Source organism: Molossus molossus, unplaced genomic scaffold (genome assembly GCF_014108415.1).
Source record: "Molossus molossus isolate mMolMol1 unplaced genomic scaffold, mMolMol1.p scaffold_m16_p_19, whole genome shotgun sequence".
Classification (NCBI taxonomy): Eukaryota; Metazoa; Chordata; class Mammalia; order Chiroptera; family Molossidae; genus Molossus; species Molossus molossus.
The window spans coordinates 24,612,094-24,638,108 of NW_023425354.1; the positions used below are offsets into that span (position 1 = coordinate 24,612,094).

The 26,015-nt window shown below is 48.4% G+C and overlaps 1 protein-coding gene across 2 annotated transcripts in view; it reads left to right on the forward strand.

Moving 5' to 3' along the window:
- The window catches only part of CA10 (carbonic anhydrase 10), a 460,283-nt gene extending 444,057 nt beyond the window's left edge, over window positions 1-16,226 (forward strand). The window contains exons 8-10 of one of the 2 annotated variants that reach the window (XM_036268332.1): window positions 10,656-10,810; window positions 12,846-13,020; window positions 14,932-16,226. In XM_036268332.1, coding sequence (XP_036124225.1) covers window positions 10,656-10,810; window positions 12,846-13,020; window positions 14,932-14,954 — 353 coding nt within the window. In that variant the 3' untranslated portion in view covers window positions 14,955-16,226. The remainder of the gene's footprint in view (window positions 1-10,655; window positions 10,811-12,845; window positions 13,021-14,931) is intronic. The other variant, XM_036268331.1, reaches the window with a different exon arrangement.
- Window positions 16,227-26,015: the final 9,789 nt, after the last annotated feature.

The following is a 26,015-nucleotide window of genomic DNA, read 5'->3' on the forward strand; positions in this document are numbered from 1 at the left end:
GCAGTCTGATTAATTTTTTTTTTTTTTTTTGCATTTATCTTCAGATAGAGTGGAAGGGAGAGAGGGAGGAAGAGAGAGAGAAACATCGATGTGAGAGAGACACATCGAGTGGCTGCCACCCATATGACCCCAACCGGGCCGGGGACAAACTGCAACCAAGGTACGTGCCCTTAGAGGGAACCGAACCCGGGACTCTCTGGTCTGTGGGCTGATGCTCTAACTGCTGAGCCAAACCGGCCAGGCCCAGTCTGATTAATTTTAAGCAATGTGGCTGCTGCTGACGTATCCACATGGGTCTACGCTATGGAAAGGTATATCAATTTTGGTGCAAATAGGTTCTGGAGAACCAAGGTAGCAGGTGTTGTTGGGACCAGTGGTGGGTGGCTAGGGCAACTTCAACTTCACCCACCTCAGATGAGGGGTCCCTGCTGAATGCACCCCACTGGGGCTGCGGAACGGAGAAGAACACACCTTGGCAATGGCGGAAGTGGCTAGCAGAGTTGAAACCCCAGACCTTGATTCATGTGTTCATTCGCTCGCTCCACACATGTTTATGGAGCAGGACAGAGAGAGCTCAATAGAAAGAGCGTGTTTCCCGTCCACGGTTCTTCACTCCTTCGCTGGGGAGACAGACATATCGCAGTGTGTCATAAAGGTGTGTGACACGCTCAGTGTCAGAACGACGAAAAGAATTCTTTCAGATCACAGCAGGTTTGCTTAGAAGTACATGGCAAGGTTGCATAAAGCAGGTGCCATTCAAATAAGGACTGAATAGATGGAAAACTATTTGCAGGGGAGAGAAAGAGAGAGGGAGAGGGAGGAAGGGAGGGGGAAGAGGATGGGAGGACATTCTAAGCCAGAAAGCAGCACCCACAGCACGAGAACATTGAAAGGACGATGGCGAGTTCAAAGCACGAACTCGGTCTTCATCAGCTCGTCACCTAACGGTAAACCCTGTCGACATCGGTGACGGCCTGAACTAACGGAGGAGTGAATGGCCCTCTGACGGGCAGAGGGGATGCGTGGCAGGAAAGACGGTCTGCAGCCAGATCGTGAAGGGTCTTGATGCCAGGCTGAGGAGTGGATGCAGAAGATGGACTTGAAGAAGCGCCCTCAGCACCTCTGCAGACAAGCAATGGAAGGGAGCAGGACCCCTCCCTCTGTCCTTCATGGCCTGTCTGCCAGGGCCAAGGGAAAGAAAGGAGGACTGAGGAAGAGAACCCCGTGGGGAGGGGTAACTGCATTAGGCGCCCTAGTCACACGTAGTTTGTGCTCTTGCTCAGTGAGGAATGGAGGTGTCCCGGGAGGATGTTTGTCCCGCGCCTGAAGGACTGACAGCACAGGGACAGGGGCGGCCCCTCGCGTGGGGACCGCCTGCTGAGCTGTGCCTGGAACTCCGGTGTGAGGGGCTGATTTGCTCAGCAGGAAAGCACGAGCAGTCTCCCCTCCGGCTAAGCTCCCTGAGGGCGCCTGCCTGTGCAGCCAGAGGGGGCTCTGAAACAGTCATTCACTAGGACGGGGTGGGTGGGAAACACGAGCCTGAAAATCTCTCCAGAGGCTCGGCGGGAGGCAGCAGGGGATGCTGCCGTCACCCCGTGAATTCGAGTCAAGATGAAGACAACGCCACCCACTCAGGGGCACCTATCAGAGGACTCTGCTTCCATACTTCTAAGATATATAAATAGATCAATTCCCCCTACGGCCACCCAACCACATACCCAGGGACATCTGACCTCGACCGCCACTCTGCTGCGGCCACCCAGAATTACAGCCCAGCAGAGCTCCTTGCCCATCACTTAGATGTGGTTCCCACTCTGCAACATGCTGAGCCTCAGGAAGACGGACGGGATGCTGGGGGCTTTTTGCTTTCTAGGCTCTGGGCCAGGAGCTTTCCCTGCAGCACTCTACCCAGTGCTCACGAAGAACCTCCCTTCAAATAGATACGATTGCAGCCTGGCCAGTGTGGCTCGGTTGGTTGGGTGTGATCCTGTGCACGGGTTCAGTTCCTCTGCAGGGCCCATGCCTGGGTTGCAAGCTCAGTGCCTGGCTGGGGTCGTGCAGGAGGCAGCCGATTGATGTTTTATTCTCACATCGATGTTTCTCTCTCACATTGATGTTTCTCTCTCTCTCCCTCTCCTTTCGTCTCTCTCTAAAACAAAAAAAAAAAAAATAGATACAATTGCCATCTCAGTTTACAGATGATGAAACTAAAGCTCCACAAAGTGAAGTCATTCGAGGGGACACATATCTAGTTAGTGGCTATTAACAAACAAGCATTCTGCATGATAAAAGCGTCGGGATACACTCCGACTTCTCACCGCTGCGTCTGCGGGCAGTCGGGTGGCTCTGCCGCCAGCTGCAGGTCTCGGGGCTGCGGGGCAGTGCGGCCCCACAAGGCCCTCGTTCTCCTGGCTTCAGGCAGCTTAGCCAGGGTACGACCTTCTGATGGCAGAGGTCACAATTTGTGATGGTACTTACGACCCAGGCTTGAAACTCACACATGGCCACCTCTATCCACTTTCCACTGGCCAGAGCAAAGCCAGGGGACCGAGCCCAACGTCAACTCTTCCCGTGGCGGTGGGAGGGGAGGCAGTGAACGTGTCCTGAACAATCACCCACCCTTCCACAGCGGGAGAGCAAGAATTCAGATGTCAGAGCAGGGAACGCTCAGCCCTGGGGTCTTCACACTAGTTGCAATGCTGATACTTGCACATTCCGTGAAACTTGCCAGCCGGTGTTTTCTCTTAAATCCAACTTTGGTTCCGGTTAAAGAGCCATCTCTTCGCTCTTTTGCAATTCTTTCCACTTGGAAGGGACTTAAACTCACCCCAGAACTTGGGGGCACATTGAAAGCTCAGGCTCATACCTTCCTAAGCTCTCTGCATGGGGCCACCAGTGGAAACAGTGTCTTACAGAGGGCACAGTGGCACCGCCACTACGGTCATAAGTATTAGCCAGAGAAGTCATGGGGTCAGTGTTCCCATCAGTCTTTCCCTCGGAGGCCATCGTAACAAGTCGATCTAAGACTTTGAGCAGAGAGTGACATGATCTGTGACAAAGGGATCACTGTTTGCCTGGTTGAGAATAGAGCAGAGCAGGGCGAGGGGAAATATTGGGAGGTGATTGCAGCAATCCAAGTGATGAGACAGTGTGGATCACCACCAGGCCACGTGGGGGAGGTGGAGAGAAATGATTGGCTACATTTTGAAGGAAGAGCCAGGGCATTACTTGATAGATCTGCTGTGTGATATGTACAAGAAGAGTCCAGGATAACTCAGGTTTTTAGCCTGAGCAACTGGAAAAATGTTTTCATCAACTGAGACGGGGAGACTGTGGATGAAACGTGAGTGGGTGGAAGGGAATCGGGAGGTTCAAACATGTTAAGCTTGAGATGTCTATGGGGTATCCAGTAGGAAGTATGGAGTAGGCAGTTGGATATATGAGTCTGGATTTTAGGAGACAGAACTGAAGATATAAATGTGAGAATGGCATTTAAACTGGGTGACGTCATGGGAGTGAGGATAGAGAAGAGAGTGGACATGTCCTCATTTTTAAAAGAGCAGCCCAAATCCTCATGACTTGGGATTGCATATCATTTCTAAAGATATCTTTTAGACCCCACCCTGGAAGAGGCTCTTGTGTGTCTGTCTTACCACCTAGCTGAGAAGGTGTGAAGTCACCACGAAATGGCAGCCCATAGGGACCCAGTCCATTTGCTTGGTTTGAGCATAGATTAGATGACTAGGAGTTAAAAAGTGCAAACTCATTCTATTGAGCCAGTTAAGAAAAGCAATGATAGGGAATCCATAAACAGAGGGAAGAAGGAGACTCTTGCCAAAGAACTGGGGTTTGGGGGAGCCAGATATCAAGCTGGTGACAGTCACCATACTTAGAGGAAACAATGTGTTCTAGTGAAGAGCGATAGAACTAGCAGACATGAGCCCCTGGCTCTACCACTCCCTTTGCTGTGTGGCTTCAGGCAAGTTTCTTAACATCTCTGAGATAATGTCATCATCAGGAAAATGAGGATACTAATACCAATACCGAGAGGGTTGGGGTGAGGACTAAGCAAGGTAATGAGTCAACTGCCTGGACAATGACTAGTATAAACTAGGTGCATAATTTTGTGTTTCTCAATTGTCCTAACCTCATTGTCACTACAGCCAGCTTCTTGAAGGTGGGGGAAGGTAGTTCACTATGATGCCAAATAAAAAATATGTTGAAAGTTGCCCTGGCTGGTTTGGCTCAGCAGTTAGAGCGTCAGCCCGTGGACCAAAGAGTCATGTGTTTGATTTGGTCAAGGGCACGTATTCCGGTTGTGGTTCAGTCCCCAACCCTGGTGGGGGTTGCTCAGGAGGCAGCCAATTTATGTGTCTCTTACATTGATGAATCTCTCTCTCCCCCTCTCCCCTCCCACTCCGTCTGGAGATAAATGGAAAAATATCCTCAAGTAAGGATTATAAAAATTATGTGTGTGTGTGTGTGCGCGCGCGCGCGTGCGCGCGCGTGTATGTTCAAGGTGAACACAATACAGGGCACACGGACAACAGTTTGTTCACTTTACATGATGTTGAAAGTTCACAGTTCCCGTGTGTGAACCTAGCAGCGGATGTTCACAGCCTAGTGAGAATCTACCACTTCCCTTGGAAGTGTGGATTTCATGTGTCTGAGCAAATCTCATAAAAGACTCTCACTAACCCAGATCAACCATGGGAAAGACCAGCCTGAATTAATTTCAGGCTGAATTTAGAAAGTCTTCTAAGGAAAATCCATTTTATTAAAGTTAAATTCGCCTCCAAGAGATTGGGGGTCAAGACCGAAACCATGACATTGAAAAATGGATTTTCTGAATGGACTTTCTGGAGGAGATATTGGTAATTTACTCAAAGGAGTTTAATTTTTCTAATGTGGTGTTTTGGAATAATGCCCATATCCCTCCGTTTTCCATGTGTTAATTAATTAGCAAGCACAGAGCCCCAATTATATAAAATGTAACATTTTTATCCTTTTAGTACCTATGTGACTTCATCAAGCTAGCATTTTTTTTTTAATTTTATGATATTTTAAAGCGGTGAAATTAGTGACTAATGGAGTGCAAAGAGCCTTCTTAAATGGGTAAGAGGGAGTCGTTATTAGGACATTACATGTAAATGACTCTTCCAATGTCCTAGGACAGTGTATCATTTTGGTAGCTTCATTCCCAGTCAGTTTCACGTACTCCATTCATGGCCTGCATAGTAAATTCAATGGTGAACTTCAGTCCAGTAAGAATCCAACAGACACAGATTCCGAATGTAAAAGGATCTGGCTATTATCTTAATATAAGTCCTGTGAGAAAATAAACGCAGGACTTCAGGCCTTTATTTTGGAGGAGAGATTTTAAGCATGGTGTTTTGATACACTGTATGGGTCCCATAAAACATTGTTTCAGTCTTGCCTGTGTATCCATTTGCTTTAGCCAGCCCACCCCCACCCTGGCAGAAAGATGAATGTGCAGGCAAGGGGAGACCAACCTGTCACCGCCTTTTATGTCTCAGTCCCTGGGAGGGACGCGGTGTTAAATGTGCTGAAATATCACCGGGGAATTTAAGCATATTGCTCCCCCATGCCTTTCTCTGTGCTTAATTGAACTTGTACTTTCATGTCAAAGAACCGCTTCGGAAATGTTTTCCCAGAATGCGAAATGCAACATACCCATTCGTGTTACAATCTAAGTAGTAGCTCAAGTCAGCTTACCTCCATGAATCCAATTCTCAGAGGCTCTTTTTTTCATTCATTGTTTGTGTAAAACAAGAAATCATATTACTCTGTGCTTTAGTAATTGCCTTTTTTCATTCCAGTGGAATGTGCCTCAGATTACAAGAGGAAATGTCATTCCATATGAGAAAATTGCCAAATAGTTCCATATTGATCAGAAGCAAGTCCTGTATTGATCTCTGGCACTGCCAAGTCTTTTTTTCATTGGCATCGTTCTCTTTGATGGGAACTTCATAAGCTGGAAGAGAGGTGATGTTAAATCTCATCAGTGGTCCGCAGAAGCAAACAATGCATTTAAAAGAGGCTGCATTGAAACTCGGACCAAGGGGAAATCCCCACACTGTGCAGTTCTAGGTATTTCATCATAGTGTGTTTCTCTTAGAAAAAGAAGAAGAAAGTCAGCTTGGGAATTGTGTTCATGACTAAAAACTCAGCATAACATCAATGATGGGCTCGTTGAGAACATGTCACAAGAGCACAGCCGTCAGCTTCCACAGTCATTTGGAAGAATGACATTGGGCTATAAACTGTGCATCGATGTTCTATACCTATTGATTATGCAAGGGGTCTTCCTGTACTATGAAGATATAGCCAGTACTAAAAAAAATTACAACAATGTCACACCAAACATTTGACCCACTTAAGATACATTTGTCTACATACACTTGTTTCTGTTGAATGGCATTTTGGGATCTATAGAATTCTTTTCTACTTGAAGAGGACTTTAGTAATATCCAGAATAATCTGGTGCCCCCAAGTAAGAGGTTACATGATTTAGCCATGAAGGAAAAGCCCACAATTAGAACTTAAACTTGAATTAAGACTCCTGCTTAAAGTCCAGGGCTTTGTCCTGTATAAGCTGTTTCTCCTAAAGTTGATAGATGAGAGATAGGTAGGTAGGTAAATAGATAGATAGAAAACCTCTCTATAAAACTTCCCATGAAAATGTATTTCAACTTCTGCATTACTTCTTCTCTGTAAATATCCTTAAAGCAGGCAGAGGCCCTAGAGCTGCACCCCACATCTGTGTCTCTCTGCTCACAAGTCCGACTTCCATATCTTTGCCACTCTTGCTAATGAATGGAGTCGTGAGAGTCTGAGAACCGGAATACCCTTTCCCATGCGTTCGTTCTTAGACTCCGTTTGGTCTACAACGCCCAGAGGATAACACTGACTGGCACGGTCTGATTTTTCCTGCTGGCTGCTGCGTGGACGAGATGGTCTGTGGGTGATACTAATTAGTTCCCGGGCTGATCAGCTGTGATGACACCCCAGTGTTCCTTGGCAGTAGGGCTGAAAACTGTTGGGTGTGCTCATATTCTTTTCTTGGGTTCCCAGGGGAGAAAAGAAGAGGCAAAAGGTTAGCCTGTCGTTCTCAGCTTCCAATTCCTAAAAGAGAGAACACTGATTCAGTGGCAGTTTTGAGGCAAAGTGACGAGTCAGGACAAACATCACAAGTTAAATGCACACCAGTTGCAGCCATGCAAATTCGAGGGTTCAGGCGTTTCGTGTAGAAACACAGTAGCATCATGTGGAGAAAGGCAACAGTCTTAGTCTCACTCTGGTATCTTAGGATGTGATGCATATGGGGCCGGGGACTGGGCAGCACATACTTACGTTAATGGTACAGACTAGAGCCTCAGAGAATTTTTCCCATCATCCCACAGATGATGTTGCCTCTTCCTCCTTTAGTTTATGCCTAGCACTACCAGCAGGTGGAGCTGCTGGGCAGAGACCATTTCATTCATTCATTCATTCATTCACTCACTCAATCAATGTTTATTGACTACCTACTATGCAGTGGGCCTCATACTGGGGATTGAGGATTAGAGATAAAAGATGGAAGCCCTCTCCCAAAGGCTCACAGCTTAGTGGGGACATTCAACATAGTAACTATTGATTGGCAAGCTGATTCAGGGAAAGGGAAGGCACTACCCCAGAGCTGGGGAGAATCAGGAGACCTTAGGAAGGTCAAGCAGTGGTTGTCCTGGATAAACTGGGTAAGGACACCCCAGAAAGGAAGGAGTGACATCATTGCTGCCCAACATCTCTGAGTACCTGCCGCGGACTGGGCCCTGTGCCAAGTACTTGACAAGCTTGATCTCACTGTTTTTCAGACAACTCTGTCAGGCAAGTATTCTGTCTTAGTCAGTCCTGGGTGCTATAACAAAGTACCATATGGGGAAATTTACTTCTCACAGGTCTGAAAGCTGAAAGTCCAAGACCAGGGCGCCACCATGGTTGGATTCTGGTGAGAACCCTCTTCTGGGTTGCAGAATTCTTGTTGTACCCTCCCGTGGCAGAGACAGGGTGAGAGAGCTCTCTGGAGCTCTCCTAAGGGCACTGATCCATTCATGGGGCTCCACCCTCATGACCGAATTACCTCCCAAAGGCTCCACCACCCAACACTATCACAATGGGGGTTAGGACTTCAATATTCGAACTGGCGGTGGGGGCAGGGCACAAATATTTAGTCCACGGCCTACTCCAACCATCTGCATACTACAGATGTGGAAACTGAGGCTCAGATGGTGACCTGTGTATCCACGGTCACCTGGATGATGAGCAGCAAAGTCATCCTTCACTCTCGGGTCCAAGTCCAGAGCTCACACTCTTCACACTGGCTCTGTCCAAGTTCGGTAGTGTGAGGAAATAAACAGGGCCTAAGTGAAGTATGAGAATTCGTGACATTCAGGGCAAGAACAAAGTGGTGGGAGGGCGGAAGCTACCCGCCTTCCCTGAAGACTGTTGCATCTTCCAAAGGGGATGTGGACGAAGAGGACGCTCTGGCGGGACCACAGTGGGTAGTCTGGAGGGCCATCAGCCAGCAGTGTTACCTTTCTGTGTGGTTAAATCCATGAACATGTCTCTTCTGCCTCTTGCTCCTAGCCTGCCCCCCCCCCACATACCCCCACACACCAGTCCTTTCCTCAAATGCGGGTGCCACACGGGCTGGTTATGGTTTCAGAGAAACACAGATGCTCTTTTTCTTTCCTCCAGCTATGCCTGGAATGCCCCTCATTCTGCTGCCTCCTTGCTTCCCCCACACACACACATACACAGATAAGATAAAATACAATAATGGCAGCATGCTAGAGTACCCAGTGTGCTCTGCGTGCAAGCTTGGTTAAACAAACCACATTGACCTTTAATAAAGATGTACCAAATGCTCCCTTCTCTCATTCAGTATGTTCATCTTCAGGCCATAGCGCCGTCGGAGCAGGCACCATTAGCTGAGAACCTGATCACGCCACTCCCCTGCATAAAACCCTTCAGTGGCTCTGCATTGCCCACAGGATGAAGCCCCAACTCCCAGCAGCACAGAGAAGGACCCCTGCTGGCCCTCCAGCCTCATTTCTCACGACACCCCTCCCCCTGCATCTCGTCCACACGCTAGCTCTCGCCGGGTATGCAACCCTCTGTCTGTCCTTAGCTCTTTTAGCTCTTTCTCTAGCACGACTGTCTGTCCACAGTGCCCTTGACAGCCACCCTCCTGCCAGCCACATGCTGGTTAGCTCCTGTCATTCAAGATGCAGTTCAGGCCAGCTCCGGGGTTAATCCTCTCCTGAGCCCCGCCCCCCAGGCAGAACTGACAGCTCCTGGGTGGACTCAGTGCAGATGCACCATCTCTGCTGCTCCTGGATGCCTCCACTTAACAACGTCCTGCTCTCCGCACTCAGCCGAGTGCCTGATGCATACGAGAGGCCTGAGAAACAGCCCAAGTGTGGATACGCGACATGAGCTTGCTGTGTTGGCACCTGATCTAACTACCAAGGTCCATCCCATCGGCGTGTGCTCCGGGCAGCGTGTCTTTGTCATAGAAGCATACCGTGTGGGCCAGAGCGCAGACCCAGCCCAGCCCGGTCACTGCGTCTCTCTTCAACTTGTCCTGACTCTGGTGTTTTGATGAAAAGGCAGAAATATTTGAATGGAAAGAGAAAGGAAATCCTTTCTCCTAGAGTTGGTCTCCATCTCCAGCTTGACCAATCCCTGTGGTTGAAATTAACTTTCCAGTCTCATGATTGGATTTGGCCGGATGACTTTTCTTTCTAAACATACTTCTTAATGTTCTTTTAATTAGGCAACGTTTATACGTGAGAATGGTGACCCGGCAGCGTTTCCACAGGTCCTGGAGCCTTCAGATGTGCGTTTCATTATGACTATAATACTACAGTCCCAGGTCTCAGGGACCATGACTAAATAGTTGGCTCTTCCCTGTGTCCTTGTTATAGACCACACTTCTGTTCTCCAGCACTGTTCCATCCTGCGGGAAGAAAGTGCTTCCTTGCATCTCTGACTTTTGACCACCAGAGTGTGCCCAGGAGTGACATGTGCCACTTCTGGGATGGGAGCTTCTCCTACCATTGCAACTCACAAGAGTCCAGTTAGCAGCTATTCTAAGAAGCTGGGTCCCAGAGCGTGAACAACAGTGACATCGAGACAGCCCTAAACCAACCTAGAATGGATGTGTATGTGAACAAGAAATAAATCTTCTTTGTTTAAAATGGTTGAGATTAGCCCTGGAGTGTTTGGCTCAGCAGTTAGAATGTTGGCCAAAGAGTCAAGGGTTTGAGTCCAGTCAAGGGCACGTACCTCTGTTGCAGTTCGGTCCCCAGCCCTGGTTGGGGTTATGTGGGAGGCAACCAATCATTGTTTCTCTCACACATCAATATTTCTCCCCCCCCCCTCCTTCCACTCTATCTGAAGATAAATGGAAAGATGTCCTTGGATGAGGATTTAAAATAAAATAAAATTATTGAGATTTGGGGGACTGTTTGTTACTGCAGCCTATCCTGACAGATACAGTCTTCTGAGATCAGAAAAAGAAAAAATAATCAGCAATACTAGCACTTTCTCAAGAAACCTAATTCTTAAGTCTTTCTTATTTCCTTCTCTAGACGATGCATATTTACTACAGGGACTTAATATAGAGGAACTGTATCCAGAGACCTCTAGCTTCATCACTTATGATGGGTCGATGACTATCCCACCCTGCTATGAGACGGCAAGTTGGATAATAATGAACAAACCTGTCTATATAACGAGGATGCAGGTGAGCTTCTCGGTGGTCTTTCAGCGAATGGGGAAGATGATGTGAAGGTCGGCTGTGTGTGTGAAATACTTCCTTCTGAGGGAGTGAGGAAGAGTCTGTTCCCCACTCGTCCTGATTCCTGGTGGTTTCTGGCGATCTTTGGCGTTCCTTGCCTTGTAGAAGCATCACCCCCACTCTGCCTGCACCTTCACCTGGTGTTCCCCCTCTGTCTGCATCTCTTTGTCCAAATCCCCCTTTTTATGAGGACACCAGTCATGTTGGATTAGGGCCCACCCCAATAACCTCATCTTAGCTAATTATATCTGTAAGGACCTTGTTTCTAAATAAGGTCACATTCTGAGGTACTGGGGGTTAGGACTTTCACTTAGGAATTTGGGGGGTATACAATTCAACTCATGACACCTACGTCTAAAGAATCAGCATCTGAAAAGGCTTAGCATGAACTGTTTGTAGAAGCATCGACCTGAGTGGGAAAGAACAGCAGGGTCAGTTCCCAAAGTGTTACACAGAGATAGTGCTCAGAAAGCAAATGAGCAAAATGGGTAATATGGTCAGATGTGTTTGAAAAGGCTGGATTAGAAAGAGTTAAACCTATTTCTTTGTTGGGAGACTTACCGGGCCCTGAGAAGGATGATAATTGTCTGTCTCCAAGAGGAAGCAATACGATAGGTCGCATCTCACAAACGTAATGAATGTGGACTTTTTCCGAGCATCTCGGTGTTCCTTGGGAAGCTGGCTTGGGTTCCTCGGGTCCAAGGAGCTCTGACCTCTGAGATGAGCTTGCGTGTGTTACGTGTTCCTAGGGTCCCCCCTCCCCCTGTTAAATGAATACTGCTCTTTATGATCAGGGGGTGAATGACACAAGTCTGTTCCAGCTCTGACCTGCTGTGATCCTGAGAGTCTATGAAAACTCAGAGGAAAACGGAGCAAAGGAAGCAGAATCCATTCTCCTTTGCAGAACATGTACGGTTGACCCTTGAACGACTTGGGTTTGAACCACAAGAGTCCATCTATATGCAGATTGGTTTAAATAAATACCTGCACTGTTTTCTGTCAGTTAGGAGTCCACGGATGCAGAGGGCCAACTGTATGCCTCGCTCCATACCATTTTATAGGGAACTTGAGCGTTTGTGACTTTTGGTGTCATGGGGAGGGGAGGTTCTAGTAACCAACAGATACCAAGGGACAACTAAGTTTTGGGGGGAGTGAAAAGTTCTATGCAGATTTTCAACTGCACAGGGGTCAGTAACCCTAATCATTGCTCAAGGGTCAACTGTACTTACAACCCTACAACAGGCTGAACAATTTGAATCCTTGATCCTATTGGTCAGGACTGTTGGTGACCAGCAACCCCCTACAGATAACTTAAACTCAGAGACAGGATTTGTTCAAGAGATAACGGTCACCTTGAGGAATCTGAGATCAGAAATGTCAGGAATTTGCTGGAATCAGCACCCAGACACCCTTTAGTCTGCTCTCTTCTGCTGCCCACCGCCCACTTGCTTCCCTTCTCTGTCCTGCCAGACACTCCTTCTTTGTTTCCCGGTCCTGGGCTGAAACTTGGCTGCAAATATTTCAGTCCAGCTCCTGGTCCTGATTTCACAGAAAAGGAACCCAATTAATCCAGCTTAGTTTCATTCTGACCCCTGGACCAATCACTATCGTTTGGATAGCACCCGTGTGGAGGAGTAATTCCCTGAATTGTTGGGAATTACTGAACCATGGGGTGTAAGAGAAAGAGACCCTGGAGAACACCTAGTTGGATTTCCTCCTTTGACAGATGGTATGTTAGAGGATAAAACAGAGTAATTGACTCGTGCAGAGGCATCCATTAGCTATTGAGCTAGAAGCCAGGCTCACCCACACATGACAGCATCTGTGGGCCCCCAGCACAACTGAGTCCACAGAACAAGGGTCTCCGAGGGGCTCGTGCCTCTTCCCAGACAGCCTGGCTCGGCCGGGCTACACGGTCTTACTTCTTCCCTAGTGTGTGTACGAGGACTGGTGGGCCTCACAGCTGCTTCTCTCTCCTCAGATGCACTCCTTACGCCTGCTCAGCCAGAATCAGCCATCTCAGATCTTTCTGAGCATGAGTGACAACTTCAGGCCTGTCCAGCCACTCAATAACCGCTGTATCCGCACCAACATCAACTTCAGTTTACAGGGGAAGGACTGTCCGAACAACCGGGCCCAGAAGCTTCAGTATAGAGGTGGGTGCATGGCAGAGGGCAGGGGCCCCGGGCCAGAGCTCAGTCCTCCCACTTAGACCTGTTCTGAAAGGCCTGGCGCTTTCGCTTATTGTAGGGATTGCGTTGATGAACAATATTTAAGACCACCTCCTTCCACGTGCATGGCGCTTTTCTGTTGGTAAATCGTGAATGTTTGAGAGATGGAGATCAAGCTCTAAATCCCTCTGGTTCAGGCAAAACAGCCTTTTTATTGCCATTGTACAGAAGAGCCCAGAGAGGCTGATTTTTTTTTAAGGTCATGTGTTAGAACAGGACAGCTAGAAGCATTAGAGTTTACTGAACCTCTTTCCCCTAGAAGGTGAGCAAATCCCCTGGATGCCAGGTCATAGTGATCCAAGGAAGTAATGTATGTGAAGGTATCCTTTTCTGCTGCTATGCCCCTAGAAGTGACAATTACTCCTACTACAGGGGACATTCAAAACGACTCCCACCTCGTATAGCCCTCTGGCCCGCACCCAGCCCTCTCTCCTCCCTTCTGCACACCAAGCATGTGTTGATCACGGTGGTCAACTCTCAACATGGAAAAACAGGCAGAGGCAGAACGATGTCGTGGAGATGCCTTTGACCCCCAAGGGACACCCAAGTCTGGGCCTGGTTCTGTGACTAACAAACCATGCAAACCCAGCCGAGGTGTGCACTCCGTAGACCTGGCTTCTTCCGTGACAGTCCCGACCATCTCCGTCACAGCTTGTGAGGAAGCAGGAGCCTGGAGAGCGAAGCCCTTTGTAGCAATAACATGCTGCTCAAACATGGGGGTTGTGGTTGTCACCAGGCAGCTTCTAGAAGCAGCTACCACCACCGCCCTTTGGTCCCCACTTTATCTCCTACTTCCCCCACATCTCCCTCTTTCTTTTTTCTCTCAGACACACACAGAGTACCAAAACTATAACTTTCTGTTCCCTTCCAGCCGGAACTACTAGACACATAAATAGTCAACTCGTTGATGAAGCCTTCTCTTGATTCAACACCTATTTATTGTGCATCTACTATGTGCCAGGCACTGAGCTTGGTGATGAGGATACAGTGTGATGAAGACAGACATGACCCCATCCATACAGTGCTTATAGTCCAGAGCAGGGGTCAGCGAACTTTGTAAAGGGCCAGATGGTAAATATTTTAGGCTTTATGAGTCAGGCAGCCTCTGCCATATTCTGATGTTATCGTGTAAAAGAGGCCATAAGTAATATGTAAATGAATGCTGTGGTTGTGTTCCAATAAAACTTTATTTACAAGCACTGATGATGGGCTGAATTTGGCCTGTAAGCTGTCACTTGCCCACCCATGGCCTAAAGCAAAACTTTCTGTGATGATAAAAATGTTCTATGTCTGCCCTGGCTAGTTTGGTTCAGCAGTTAGAGCATCGGCCCATGGACTGGAGAGACCCAGGTTCGGTTCCTGCTAAGGGCACGTACCTCAGTTGCAGTTTGTCCCTGGCCCCGGTTGGGGTCATGTGGGTGGCAGCCAGTAGATGTGTCTCTCTCACATCGATGTTTCTCTCGCTCTCTTCCCCCCTCTCTCCCTCCCAAAGATAAATGCAAAAATATCCTCAAGTGAGGATAAAAAAAGTTCTATATCTGCATTGTCCAATGTGGTAGCTACTAGCCATGTGCGGCTGGCTGTTAAACAGCTGAAGTGTGGCTAGTCAGTAAGGCAACTGCATTTTTTATTTAATTTTAATTCATTTAAATTGATGGTAGCACTGGTGACTGGTGACAACAGCTCAGGCCTAGAGGTTCAGGAGGAAGTGGTAGGGTTGCTGGGATACATACAAGTAAACAGGCGGTAATGGAACCGCCCCAAGCTCTGTGCAAATGAATTCCGTGGTGCCTTGTTTTATGTTGTGTGCATGTGTGTTTTTCTTTCTCTCTCCAGTGAATGAATGGCTCCTCAAGTAGGGAACTCGGCCAAGAAGAATGCCATCTCAGCGAAGAGCTACAACTGTGAATTGACGCAACCTGGAATGTCCCCTTCTTTCTTCTCTCTCCGTCCCTTCTGCAAGCCTCATTCACTCTTTGGATTGGCCCTTTCTCCATGAAAAGTGTCTGCAAAACCATGGCAGAGGACACACACATGCACTCACACACACACACATACACGCATGCGTGCGTGCGCAAACATATTGACACACACACACACACACACTCACACAGCCTCCAAGATGGGAAGTCAAGTTTTTGGAAACAAAAGGCTCATTCATGAGGGGTCTCAGAAGTAAACAACCACGTAACCTGATTACAATTTTGATACTGTTTTCCTGAACTAATAAATCTACCCAATGAGACTTTTCAGCCTTTGTACATATAAAATTCTTCCAAAAGAGAGAGGAGAAAACACAGCTGCGACAGCATCAAGCAGACTGTTCTTTGCATCCAGTAATCTCGGATAGTGTCCTAGGATCCTTGGAGGGTGCTGGTGGCAGATGAACCAGGACAGAGTTGGCCAAGGACACTTATTTCTAGATTATGATTCTTCTGTTTACTCAACAATTTAAAAAAAAAAAAAAAAAAAGACAGACATTGAAGAGAGACACGTTGTATATAAATATCACCACAGACTATAAAGAAATCAAATTATTTCCCCTTTGTCACATATCTGTAGTAGGATTTGCCAAGATCAGAACCGATCCATTTGCTGTTTCTTGTTTTTCCAAAGGTCATACATTGTGTTTGGTTATTGTTAACAGCTCAATAAATGTGTTTAACGAGTTAATTTTATTTTTCTGGCTTTGGTCTGTTCTCCTCCCTGACAGGCTAAGCCCTGGCTCCATGCAACTGCATCCTTTGATTTCACTTGTTCCTTCATCGACACGTTTGGTTCCTTTGCAGCCAGTTTTCACTGAGTGTGTGGCAATCAGGAATGCATTTGCTAAGCAAGTATAACTTCCATTCCACTCCGTGGCTCCATCGTTCATCTGAGGTGGGCTTCAGCCTCAGATAGCAGACCACAGATTCCTTGCGTTTTAAAACTGCCATCCCCTCCCTGTGATGCTCCCTTGAAGGAATGCACTTTGCCTTGTAAATTCCTGGGAAAGGGGTGTCTTTTCTCTCCGGGTGCAGCTGGATCTCACAAAGTACAAACGAATGCCTTTCTTTTCTTGTTTATAATGGTCACTCACTGTGTTTGGTTACTGTCAAGAAATCAATAAATGTGTTTAACAAGTTACCCAGGATCCATGTGTGAGTTTATTGAGGAGAAGGATGCTCCCTGCCGAAGCCCCCTGTGTCCCGCTGCGTCCGCCTGTGTCCACAAGCAATTGCACTGTGGCCGGCAGGGCCGCCGGAGCCGCCGCAACAGCCCGTCGGGTCATTCCCAGAGCCAGGTAATTAATACCCTGTTGAGAAAACATATAGGCTTCGCTGTTGGAAGGGAAGGCTGGGATGTCCGTTCAGTGGCCAAATTAAAAATAACTTTCATCTCTCCTTTTTAGCACAAGAGGGAAAGCTCCGGTGTGTAGAGTCTGTGCAATTGGAACATTGACAAGCACAAGGAAAATGTCAGCTAAGTGACTAGGTAGATTGATGGTAAAAAAAAAAAAAAAAAATTAAAAAATCAACAGCCAGACATATCATATTTGAAATAATACACTGAGTTGGATTTTTTTTTTCACCAGTATTAGATGAAGTGCTTAGCCATGATGACATATGCACCTGTTTCTGAGCAATTGTATTCTTCCAGAAAATCAAATTGGTTTGCAAAGGTTTAGGCTGGGCAGGCGGCCGTCTTCCTTTGCGTGGCTGGCTGCTCTCTCTGAGGCAGAATCCTCAGCCTGTGACAGCAGGTGGCCGTACAGTGTAATGGCTGGAGAGCACCGACGGTAAATCCACTAGACCGGGCTTCACATCTTTACTCTGCCACTTGCCTGATTGCTGTGTGATCCTGGGCAAGTTGCTTTCCTTCTCTGAGCTATATTGGGGATGCAAATAACTGCCTGCATGAGTTGTGAGGCCTCAATGCTAATGGTTACTTAAAGCGGCGTGTGCAAGACCTGCAGTGGATGGGCTATAAGTGGTGCCTCTAGAGCATGTGATTGGCCTGCCTGGCAGGGGTCATGTGGACCATACCACACCTAGTCTATACAGGGAGGGGCAGCACCATCACAACAGGGGAATCAAATTAATATCAACTGAGAACAATCAATGCCAGCAGACAGCACACAGGTGAAGGCCCTTTGTGTGTCGCGCAGAGAGGAAGGCAGGGGGTTGGGTGTCTAGACTCTGTTCTTTTACCAGCATCCTCTGGGACCTGGACAGTGTCCTTGTCTAGAAATGACCTGGGCACGACCTCACGGCCTCTCCACTCTGTCATTCCCTCGTTCTGTGCTCAGTCCAGGCAGGACAGAGGAAAACCCAGGCTCGATCCCTGGGAGTGGGCAGAATTTCACTCTGGCCAAATAGAACTTGACATGGAGCGAACCAGCCCGTCCCCCGGCTCCAGGGCCAATCCCAGAGGTCCCTTCTCCCTCCTCACTGGATTCCCCAAACTTTAACGGGGAAACAGGGCCCTTTGCCCTCAAACCTCATGGAAGTGTAAAAGATTAGGTAGATTTGTACTCTACAAAGAAGTTTTAAAAACACCCAAACGCCCCGAGAGCTGCTGAGGTCACCAAGGAGCAAAAACACTCGTGCACATCCAGCCCCGGTGCTCGGGAGGGCGGGCAGCGGTGGGGCCGGGCTCTGCGGGGTGCGGACGGGCTGGCAGTGCCTGGGTAGTTGCAGGCTTGCACAGGCATCCCTTCCCCTGGGAAGGATCATTAGACCGCACAGGACACGCTGAGCCTCAGTTTCTCCTGAGCGGAGAGAGTTCTGGGCAAACTGCATTAGAAAAAGAGAAGATGAGGGGGTGGCGGGGGGGTGCGCACAGCTCCCCTCCCAGAGACACGTTGTGTGGTTTCCAAGACAATGTAGGGTCTTGCTTCCACCTCCCTTGGCAGCAGTTTGGTTTCCAAGGAGACATCAGGACAACCACAGCTGCACTCAGTGTGTCTGGGGTGGGACAGTAGCGGAGTTTGGGCAGGAGAGCTCACTCGGTCCAGCCACAGCCACCCTATCAAGTGACGAGTCTGACAGACATCGGCAATTAACAGGCGCCAACACCCCAGGGCCGGGCCCTTCCCCTGCTGGACCCCGAAGCGCTCGTAGTTCCCCAAAGTACCCCAGTTCCTGTTCCAGCAAAGCCTACAAGTAGGATCTCCAGGAACAGAAGCTCACCTTCACATCATTCACCAGCTAGCACGACAACACCGTCACAGATCTGCCGAGACCCCAGCTGAGGACACATGCTAATCAAGTCCACGCTGGGGTGCACATTCACCGTGGGTCAAACCCTGCGCTAAGCAGCTTACAAATACCATCTCCTCTGACCCACACAGCGACCCAGGAGGTAATAATCACCATTGCTGTCCCCCGTTATAAATGCAGAAACTGGGCGTCTTAGGGCTGGCTGGCATGCTTGGGGTCACATGGCTCATAAGAAAGCCAGACCCAGCTCTTTGAAGCCGATGGCTCTCGAAGTGTGGCCCCTGTCAGCATCACCAGGAAACTGGGTAGAAACGCAGGTCCTTGGAGTGCACTGCGGACCTCCTGGCTGGCCCGGGCTGGAGTGCAGGTGTCTGTGTTTAACAAGTCCTCCCCGTGATTCTGAGGTACACGCGAGTGTGAGAACCTCTTATTAGAGGTTCCCAAACTTTGCTCGGTGCCCAGGCTGGACTGCACACCACGGAAGTGAGAATGTCGGGGTGGCAGCCAAGTGTCAGTGTTTTATGACAATTCCCAGGTGATCCCCACATGAAGCGAAGTTGGGAACCACGCCCTTCTCTGAAGGACCTTCTCCAGGGCGGGCTCAGCTGCAGGCTGGGTCTGTGGGAGCCAGGGGGCCAGCCTTATCCAACAGGTTTTGCTTTTTCAGAATCCTGTCCCGATCTCTGGACATCGTCACTATTTTGGGTGGTCCCAGAATGTCCCCCTGACACTTTCTCCTTCCCCAGATCTTCCTTCAGCAGGTCCAGAGCTGAAATAACAAATCTTGCTTTTTTTAAATAAAAGAAGCATTCGCATTTGAAATGATGACTTGGCACCAAACTTCCAAAACCCACCCCAGGTCATCATTGCCTAATTACTCAGATGGTAATGTTTCCAAGACTTCAGATCATTAAGAACAAGTGAAAAAAGCTATGAGTTAGGAGACCAAACATTCAGAAAGATAAGCTCAGCTCATAATTAGAAGTTACAGGCAAATTATAGCCGTGTCAGTTCTAACTTCTTGGAGGCTCTTCCATGCAGTACCCCCCCCCCCCCCCAGCAGCCTGGGCCCTGCCCTCGTCATCTCAGGCCTGCAGCATCGCAACGTCCAGCCAACAGGTTCTCGGCCTCCGGTCTCCAGGTTGGTTTGAGACCCCGTGAGCACAAAAACACCCAACTTCCGCTCTCAGATAAGGGCAATGTGAGCCCATCCTTAAAAGAGATTGGAGATGCCCTGGCTGGTTTGGCTCAGCGGTTATAGCGTCAGCCTGCGGTCCAGAGAGACCCAGGTTCGTTTCCCGTTAAGGGCATGTACCTCGGTTGCAGTTTGTCCCCGGCCCTGGTTGGGTCATGCGGGAGGCAGCCACTCAATGTGTCCCTTTCAGGTCGATGTTTTTCTCTCTCTCTCTCTCTCTCTCTCTCTCTCTCTCTTCCTCTCTCTCCCTCACACTCTATCTGAATAAAAAATGGGAAAATGTCCTTGGGTGAGGATAAAAAAAAAAGAGAGAGAGAGATTGGAGGAATTTTAGGCTGGGCTGGGGAGCTGAAGATATTTGGAGACATTTTCCAGGGGAGAGACCGAATGTAAAGCTAAGAAGATCATCCAGAGGGGCGGCACTCGATTTGACTTGGCAGAGAAACAGACCCCAGGAGCAGATAAAAGGACAGTCCTGAGAGCTGTGCCTGGAATGGAGACTACAAAGCAGAACCCGGGGAAATTTCCTGACCTGCTCTCACAGGGTCTCTGAGGCCTTGGTCACAGGCCAGGCTGTGGAGGACCAGATGGGGAGTCATGTTGGGACCCTGACATTTCCAACCCGTTCGCATCCCACCTCTAGGATCAGTAAACCAAAACCTCCAACTGGAGAACATGCCCCAAGACTCGACTTCCCAGTGGTCCCAGTTGTTTTCAGGTTAAAGGTTCCCATTCCTTAGCAAAGCAGGCAAAGTCTTCCTTAACGGATTCTCAACAGAGACCTGCAGACTCATGTCTCAGCCTCCAGCCTCCGTCCACGCCATCCCCCAGCTCGTTCCCGTGTTCCTCACCTGTGGAAATGCAACACACCTTGACGGAAGCCCAGTTCCAATGCCAGCCCAGGCTTCCCGGGGGAAAACTTCTCCTCCTTGCTCTGAGCTCCCACCGCCTATTGATTTTTATCTCTGATTAACACTGACTGCATTCGCGTCTCTATTAGAAATATAGATAAGTATAGAAATCTATATTTAATATATGCTACATATAACTGTATTTGGTTCTATATTTTCCTGTCTGTACTTGCCAAATTGAAATTCCCTGAAGACAGATATTATCTCGGCATTTATCATTGTATCTCTCCCTCCCGTGCACAGAAAGAAAAACAGAAATCCTATCCAAAGGCTTTTCGAATAGCGGGTACTCAAAAGTTTGTGGATACACAGAATGTTGCTGTGGGAGGAAGGATTTGATGCATTTCAGCTCAGAGTTGTCGGGCACCTTTTGTGTAGCAGGTATATATCAGGCACGGTCCTGGGTTCTTTTATTATATTTTACATCCCTTTTTAAAAATGTATTGATTTGAGAGAGAGATCTGTTGTTCCACTTATTCATGCATTCATTGGTTGATTCTTACATGTGCCCTGACCGGAAATCAAACCTGCAACCGTGGCACATGGGGACAATGCTCCAACTAACTGAGCTACCCGGCCTGGGCTTACATACCTTTTTTTTTTTTTGGTGCTTATAGCAGTTCTGCCAAGTAGCTCTTGGCTTAATTTTATACATAAAGAAGTTAATCAGAGAGGTAAATATACTTACCCGAGATCACACAGTTGTTAAATATTAGCCAGAAAGTTACAGGAGCAGCTGATACTCTAGAAGCCTCAGGTGTATGTGCTTTTAGCTGCTGTTCTTAGCGGCTAGAATGGAAGGGCTCCTCCCACAGAGACTGGTCACTGGTCCTATTCTTTAGAGTGGACCCCAGGTACAGGAGGCTGTTCCCAACCCCAGGTCAATCAAATCAGAGTCTCTGACTATGAGTCCAGGCCATCAGATTTTCATTTTCAATTATTTATTTGTTTATTGATTTTATTGATTTTAGAGAGAGTGAGGAAGGGAGAGGGAGAGAGAGAAACATTGATGAGAGAGAACATTGATTGGTCACCTCCTGTTTGTCCCCACTGGGGATTTGGCCCACAACCTGGGCACGTGCCCTGACCAGGGATCGAACCAGCAACCTCTTGGGGCATGGGTCGACACTCAACCACAGAGCCAAACAGGCTGGGCCAGGCCATCAGATTTTTTTAAAATCGCAGGTGATTTCATTCTGCCATCAGCAGTGAGAACCATTCTCAAAGTTTGCTACCCATGGGAGTTCCCCGGAGAAACTCACAAAGGTACCGAGCTTGGGTAGTGCTACAAGTTCCCAGGTGAATCCAAGGTCAGCCGAGGCTGAGACCCAGTGTTCTATCCCAAGGCATTTGCCAAACAGTCCCAAAGGCATGGAGGCTACCTGCCCCTGGGAGAGACACTGCAGCAGAAGGTGGAACAGAGTCAGCGAGAGACAGGAACAGCCGTCGGCTGGGTTCTGGCACGAACGCAGAGCTCTGTGCTCGTGGGATTTCAGAGTTGACGGGGATTCTCAAACCTCTGGACCTCAGGGCTCACACTCAGTGGGAATCCAGGATAAGTGGTTCACTTCAGGCAAGATTTAAGAGGAGGAAAGTAGAGGCACACGGACGCGATGCCCCAGTGGTCCACAGAGCTCAGGACACCCAAGTGGGCGGCAGCAGTGTCCCTGGCACCCATGAGAGAAGATGTCTGCCTCCTGGACTTAAGGGGCCTTACGAGTGAAGTAGATATAATCATTTCTTTTCTCATAACCTAGAAGTTGTGAAAATAAAAGCAGAGAAGAGGCGAAACAATCTTGGGGAAAGAGTCAAACAGGTATGAGATACCACTATTAGGCCAGAGGCCAGCACTCCCGCCGCGGCGCCAGCCACGCACGGCTGGAAAACGGGTGCAGCGAGGGCCCCTGCGGGCCATCGACCAACAGCCATGGAGAGAGGGCGGGCCACCGTGCCCGGCACAAGCCCTGTCCTCAGAGAGCCCAGGATAAGGAAAGAGCAGGCCCAGGGTGTCTGGGGATACAACTCGCTGATGCAAACAGATTTTAGAGATAAAACTTGGGCTGCATCTTTTTTTTTTTTTTTAATATTTTTTCTTTATTAATTCTAGAAAGAGGAAGGGGGAGGGAAAGATAGAAACATCGATGAGAGAGAACATCGACTGGCCGCCTCCTGCATATCCCCCACTGGGGATCAGGCCCACAACCTGGTCATGTGCCCTGTCCGGGAATCGAACCGGTGACCTCCTGGTGCACAGGTCGACGCTCAACCCCTGAGCCACACTGGCCAGGCTGGGCTGCATCTTAAAAACTTTCAAGAGTCAGGGATGGTGGATTAGAAAGGAAAGACCACCTAGAGAATCGGAGGAGGGAGAAACGAATTCTAGTAGAGGCTCCTGAGAAAGCAAGCTTCCTGCGGAGGCGGCACTGGAGATGACGAAGCAGTGTGGTCAGGTGACGAGGGAAGGAGCTAGCATTCCAGAGAGGAAGCGGCCTGAGGCCACAGGGGTGCTGAGTGTGTTCCAAAATCCATGAAGTGGTCAGTGACTGGAATGGGACAGAGTCCCAAGGTCGCCTGTGCATGTCATATCTTATCTGCTGGAGTTTTGCTGTGTCACTTCGGAGCCCAGGGCTGACACAGCACTGGCTCCAAGTCACTGCATTAGCTGGACACTGAGATCTCAGCTCTGGGCCGAGCTGAAGGGCATCTTGTGGTTCCTGCCCTCAAGAAGCTGAAAATCTAGTGGAGAGAAACAATGAATGAACACGGAATTCTTGCAAGCTATGCGACGTGTTTCACACTCAGAGACTATTTTTGAAACGGTCAGAAAGGCAAGTCGGCCAAGTAGGGTTGTACAGTCTGCACACTGCAGAAGTGCCATCTGAGAGGGCGACGGGGCATTTTTTTTGCAATTCAGCAGCCTGGAGGGAATGAATGCCTCCTTGCAATTCACACACAGACAACGCTTTTGCTGGCTGAGGCTGGAAGGCGACAACTTTAAGAATGATTCAAAAATGAAGTCCCACCTCTTGATTGAAAGTCTCAGTGGGGAGCTTTCGTGGAGGGAGAGGGGTTTGAATTAGACCTTCCAGGTGGCAGGATGGTGTCCAGATAAGGAGAACGGCTGGGGCGGAGATCTGGGGCCAGAGCAGCCTGGCAGGTGCCGTAGACACGATGAGGCTTCAATACAGATCAGATGGAAAGGAAGGAAGCAAAGACCAGCCGGGTTTGGTAGCAGGAGGCCAGAGTGGGTGGCAATGCACAAACCAGAAGAAAGCGCTCTGGTCTGGTTAGGGTGGTCAAATCTGAGCTCTGTGGTCTGCTCACTGGTGACACTTCAGCCTCAGAGTCTGAGATTCCTTGCTCATAAAAATAGAGGAAATGTCCTTTGCAAGTGAATTCATGTAAATGAAATGCATAGAACTACCTACTTCATAGGGTTGCAGAGGGGTTGTCTTAGTGCAATAGGCATTAGGGAGCCATTGTAAGTCTTGAGCGGACATATGGCAAGAAAGGGGAAAAATTATGAGTCAGCTGGTAGCTTTGAGCAAGGGCACCTCCCCAGGACAGAAGTTAGTCATGTGGATTTAGCAATATTCCTGGGCCACAGACCCAGGGGTTCACGGGGCAGAGAGAGAAGGCAGGAATAAGCTTGACAAAATAAGAATCATTCAAACCTGTAAAGAATTTTGTGAGTTTATTTAAGCCAAAACTGTCGACAATTTCCGGAAAGCAAAATCTCAACGGATTGAGATAATGCTCCAGAGAACGGCAGTTTTGCACCTTATTTTATACATTACAATCAAAAGAGAAGTGAGTTACATGAAATCCATTGGTGATGGATTAGGGAGGCGGGAGAAGGCAAAGCTGGGAAACTTCTGGGATTGGATGAAGTAAAATGACAGACACGTGCATCTTTCACATGGGTGGGTACAGGAGAGTTAACCGTCAACAATGAACTCAGTAACAATGAGGGGATTTGTGGTCTCCGCAGAGCGGTGCCTGTGCTTGGAGGGGTCCGGGAAAAGGGAAATTACTTTGACATTCCAAAGATACACTATGATAGATGCAAAAGATACTAGACAGGCTCAGTGAAGGAAAAGACTGACCTTTGTCAGGGAAGATGCTGGCCTAGGACGTGACTACCTGCCATAAACTGCTTTTAGTCCAAAAGTTTTCATTTCAGACCATCCTTTGTGGTCACTTTAGGTCTCTGAGTTTGCAAGGCCACCACACAGGCCTCCCCTGAGCTTGTCAGGTTAGCATGCATCCCCTTTTTGTCCACGAGCTCAAAGCCCAGCTGCTGTAAAACGTCTTCCTGCTTCAGAGACCCGGGTCCTCCAGGTTCCAAAACTCCCTGTGTTAAAGGGGGAGCTCAGCAGCTCAGCCACTGGCTGCTCCAGGAAATAGGGGAGGACCCTGAACAAGCAGCAGCTGAAAAGGACCTTCTAGGAAGGAAGTGCTGGAGGGAGAGGGTAACGGTGGTTGCTGATGTTCACTAAGCACAGTGTTTGTGCTTTCCGGTATCAATCCATTTCATCACAATGCTCCTATAAGGTAGGAAGTGGTGTTGTGCACGCCATTTTTTTTTTTTTTTTTTTTTTTTTTAGGGAGAGAGATAGAAACATCGATGTGAGAGAGAAACATCCATCGGCTGCCTCCTGCACGCCCCCTACTGGGGATGGAGCCCGCAACCCAGGCATGTCCCCTGACTCGAGCCAGGACCTCTCAGTCCATGAGATGACATTCAATCCACTGAGCCACACCGGCCGGGCATGAACGGCATTTTAAGAAGGGAAAACAGAGGAGTAGAGAGGTCAAGCCCTTGCCCAGCATGGCTCAGCTGGTAATTAGCAGAGGAGAGAGCCTGGCACCACAGCCCTCGTACCTCACCTCTCTGTCGTGGCACCTTGCACAACTCATACCAGAAGATGAATTGAAATAAGCAACCAGTATATATCCAAAAGAATTGAAAACAGACTCACACGTGTACATCCATGTTCATAGCAGCACTATTCACAATACCCAAAAGGTGGATACAGTCCGATGGAGAAATGGAGAAATAAAATGTGGTATATCCATACAGTGGAATGATGGAATATTATGCATTCACGAAAAGGAATGTAGTACTGAAACACACTACCACGTAGAGGGACCTCAAAAGTACTATGCTAAATGAAAGAGCCTAGACACAAAAGGCTATATATTGTATGATTCCATTGATATGACATGTCTGAAAGAAGTAAATCCAGAGACAGAACACAGATTCTGTCTCTGTGGAGATGGGGGGGTAGGGGTTATGGAGCAACTGCTTAACCAGTACAGGGGTTCCTTCTGGGTAATCGAAGAGTTTGAGAACCAGATAGAGGTGGTGGTTGTACAACACTATGGATGTACTAAATGCCGTTGAGCTGTTCCCTTTAAAATGGTTAACTTTGTGTTATGTGAATTTCACTTTAACTTGAAATAAGTAACTAGAGCTCAGAATAGGCAAGGCTAGGAATGAGGCAGCTGCATGAGTGGGGAGGAAATTACAGAGAGGCCTAGAATATAGAATTAGCCTCTGACTTTTGGTTGGTGGTCAAACGTGGTGGATAGCAAAGTCTGCTAGTCATC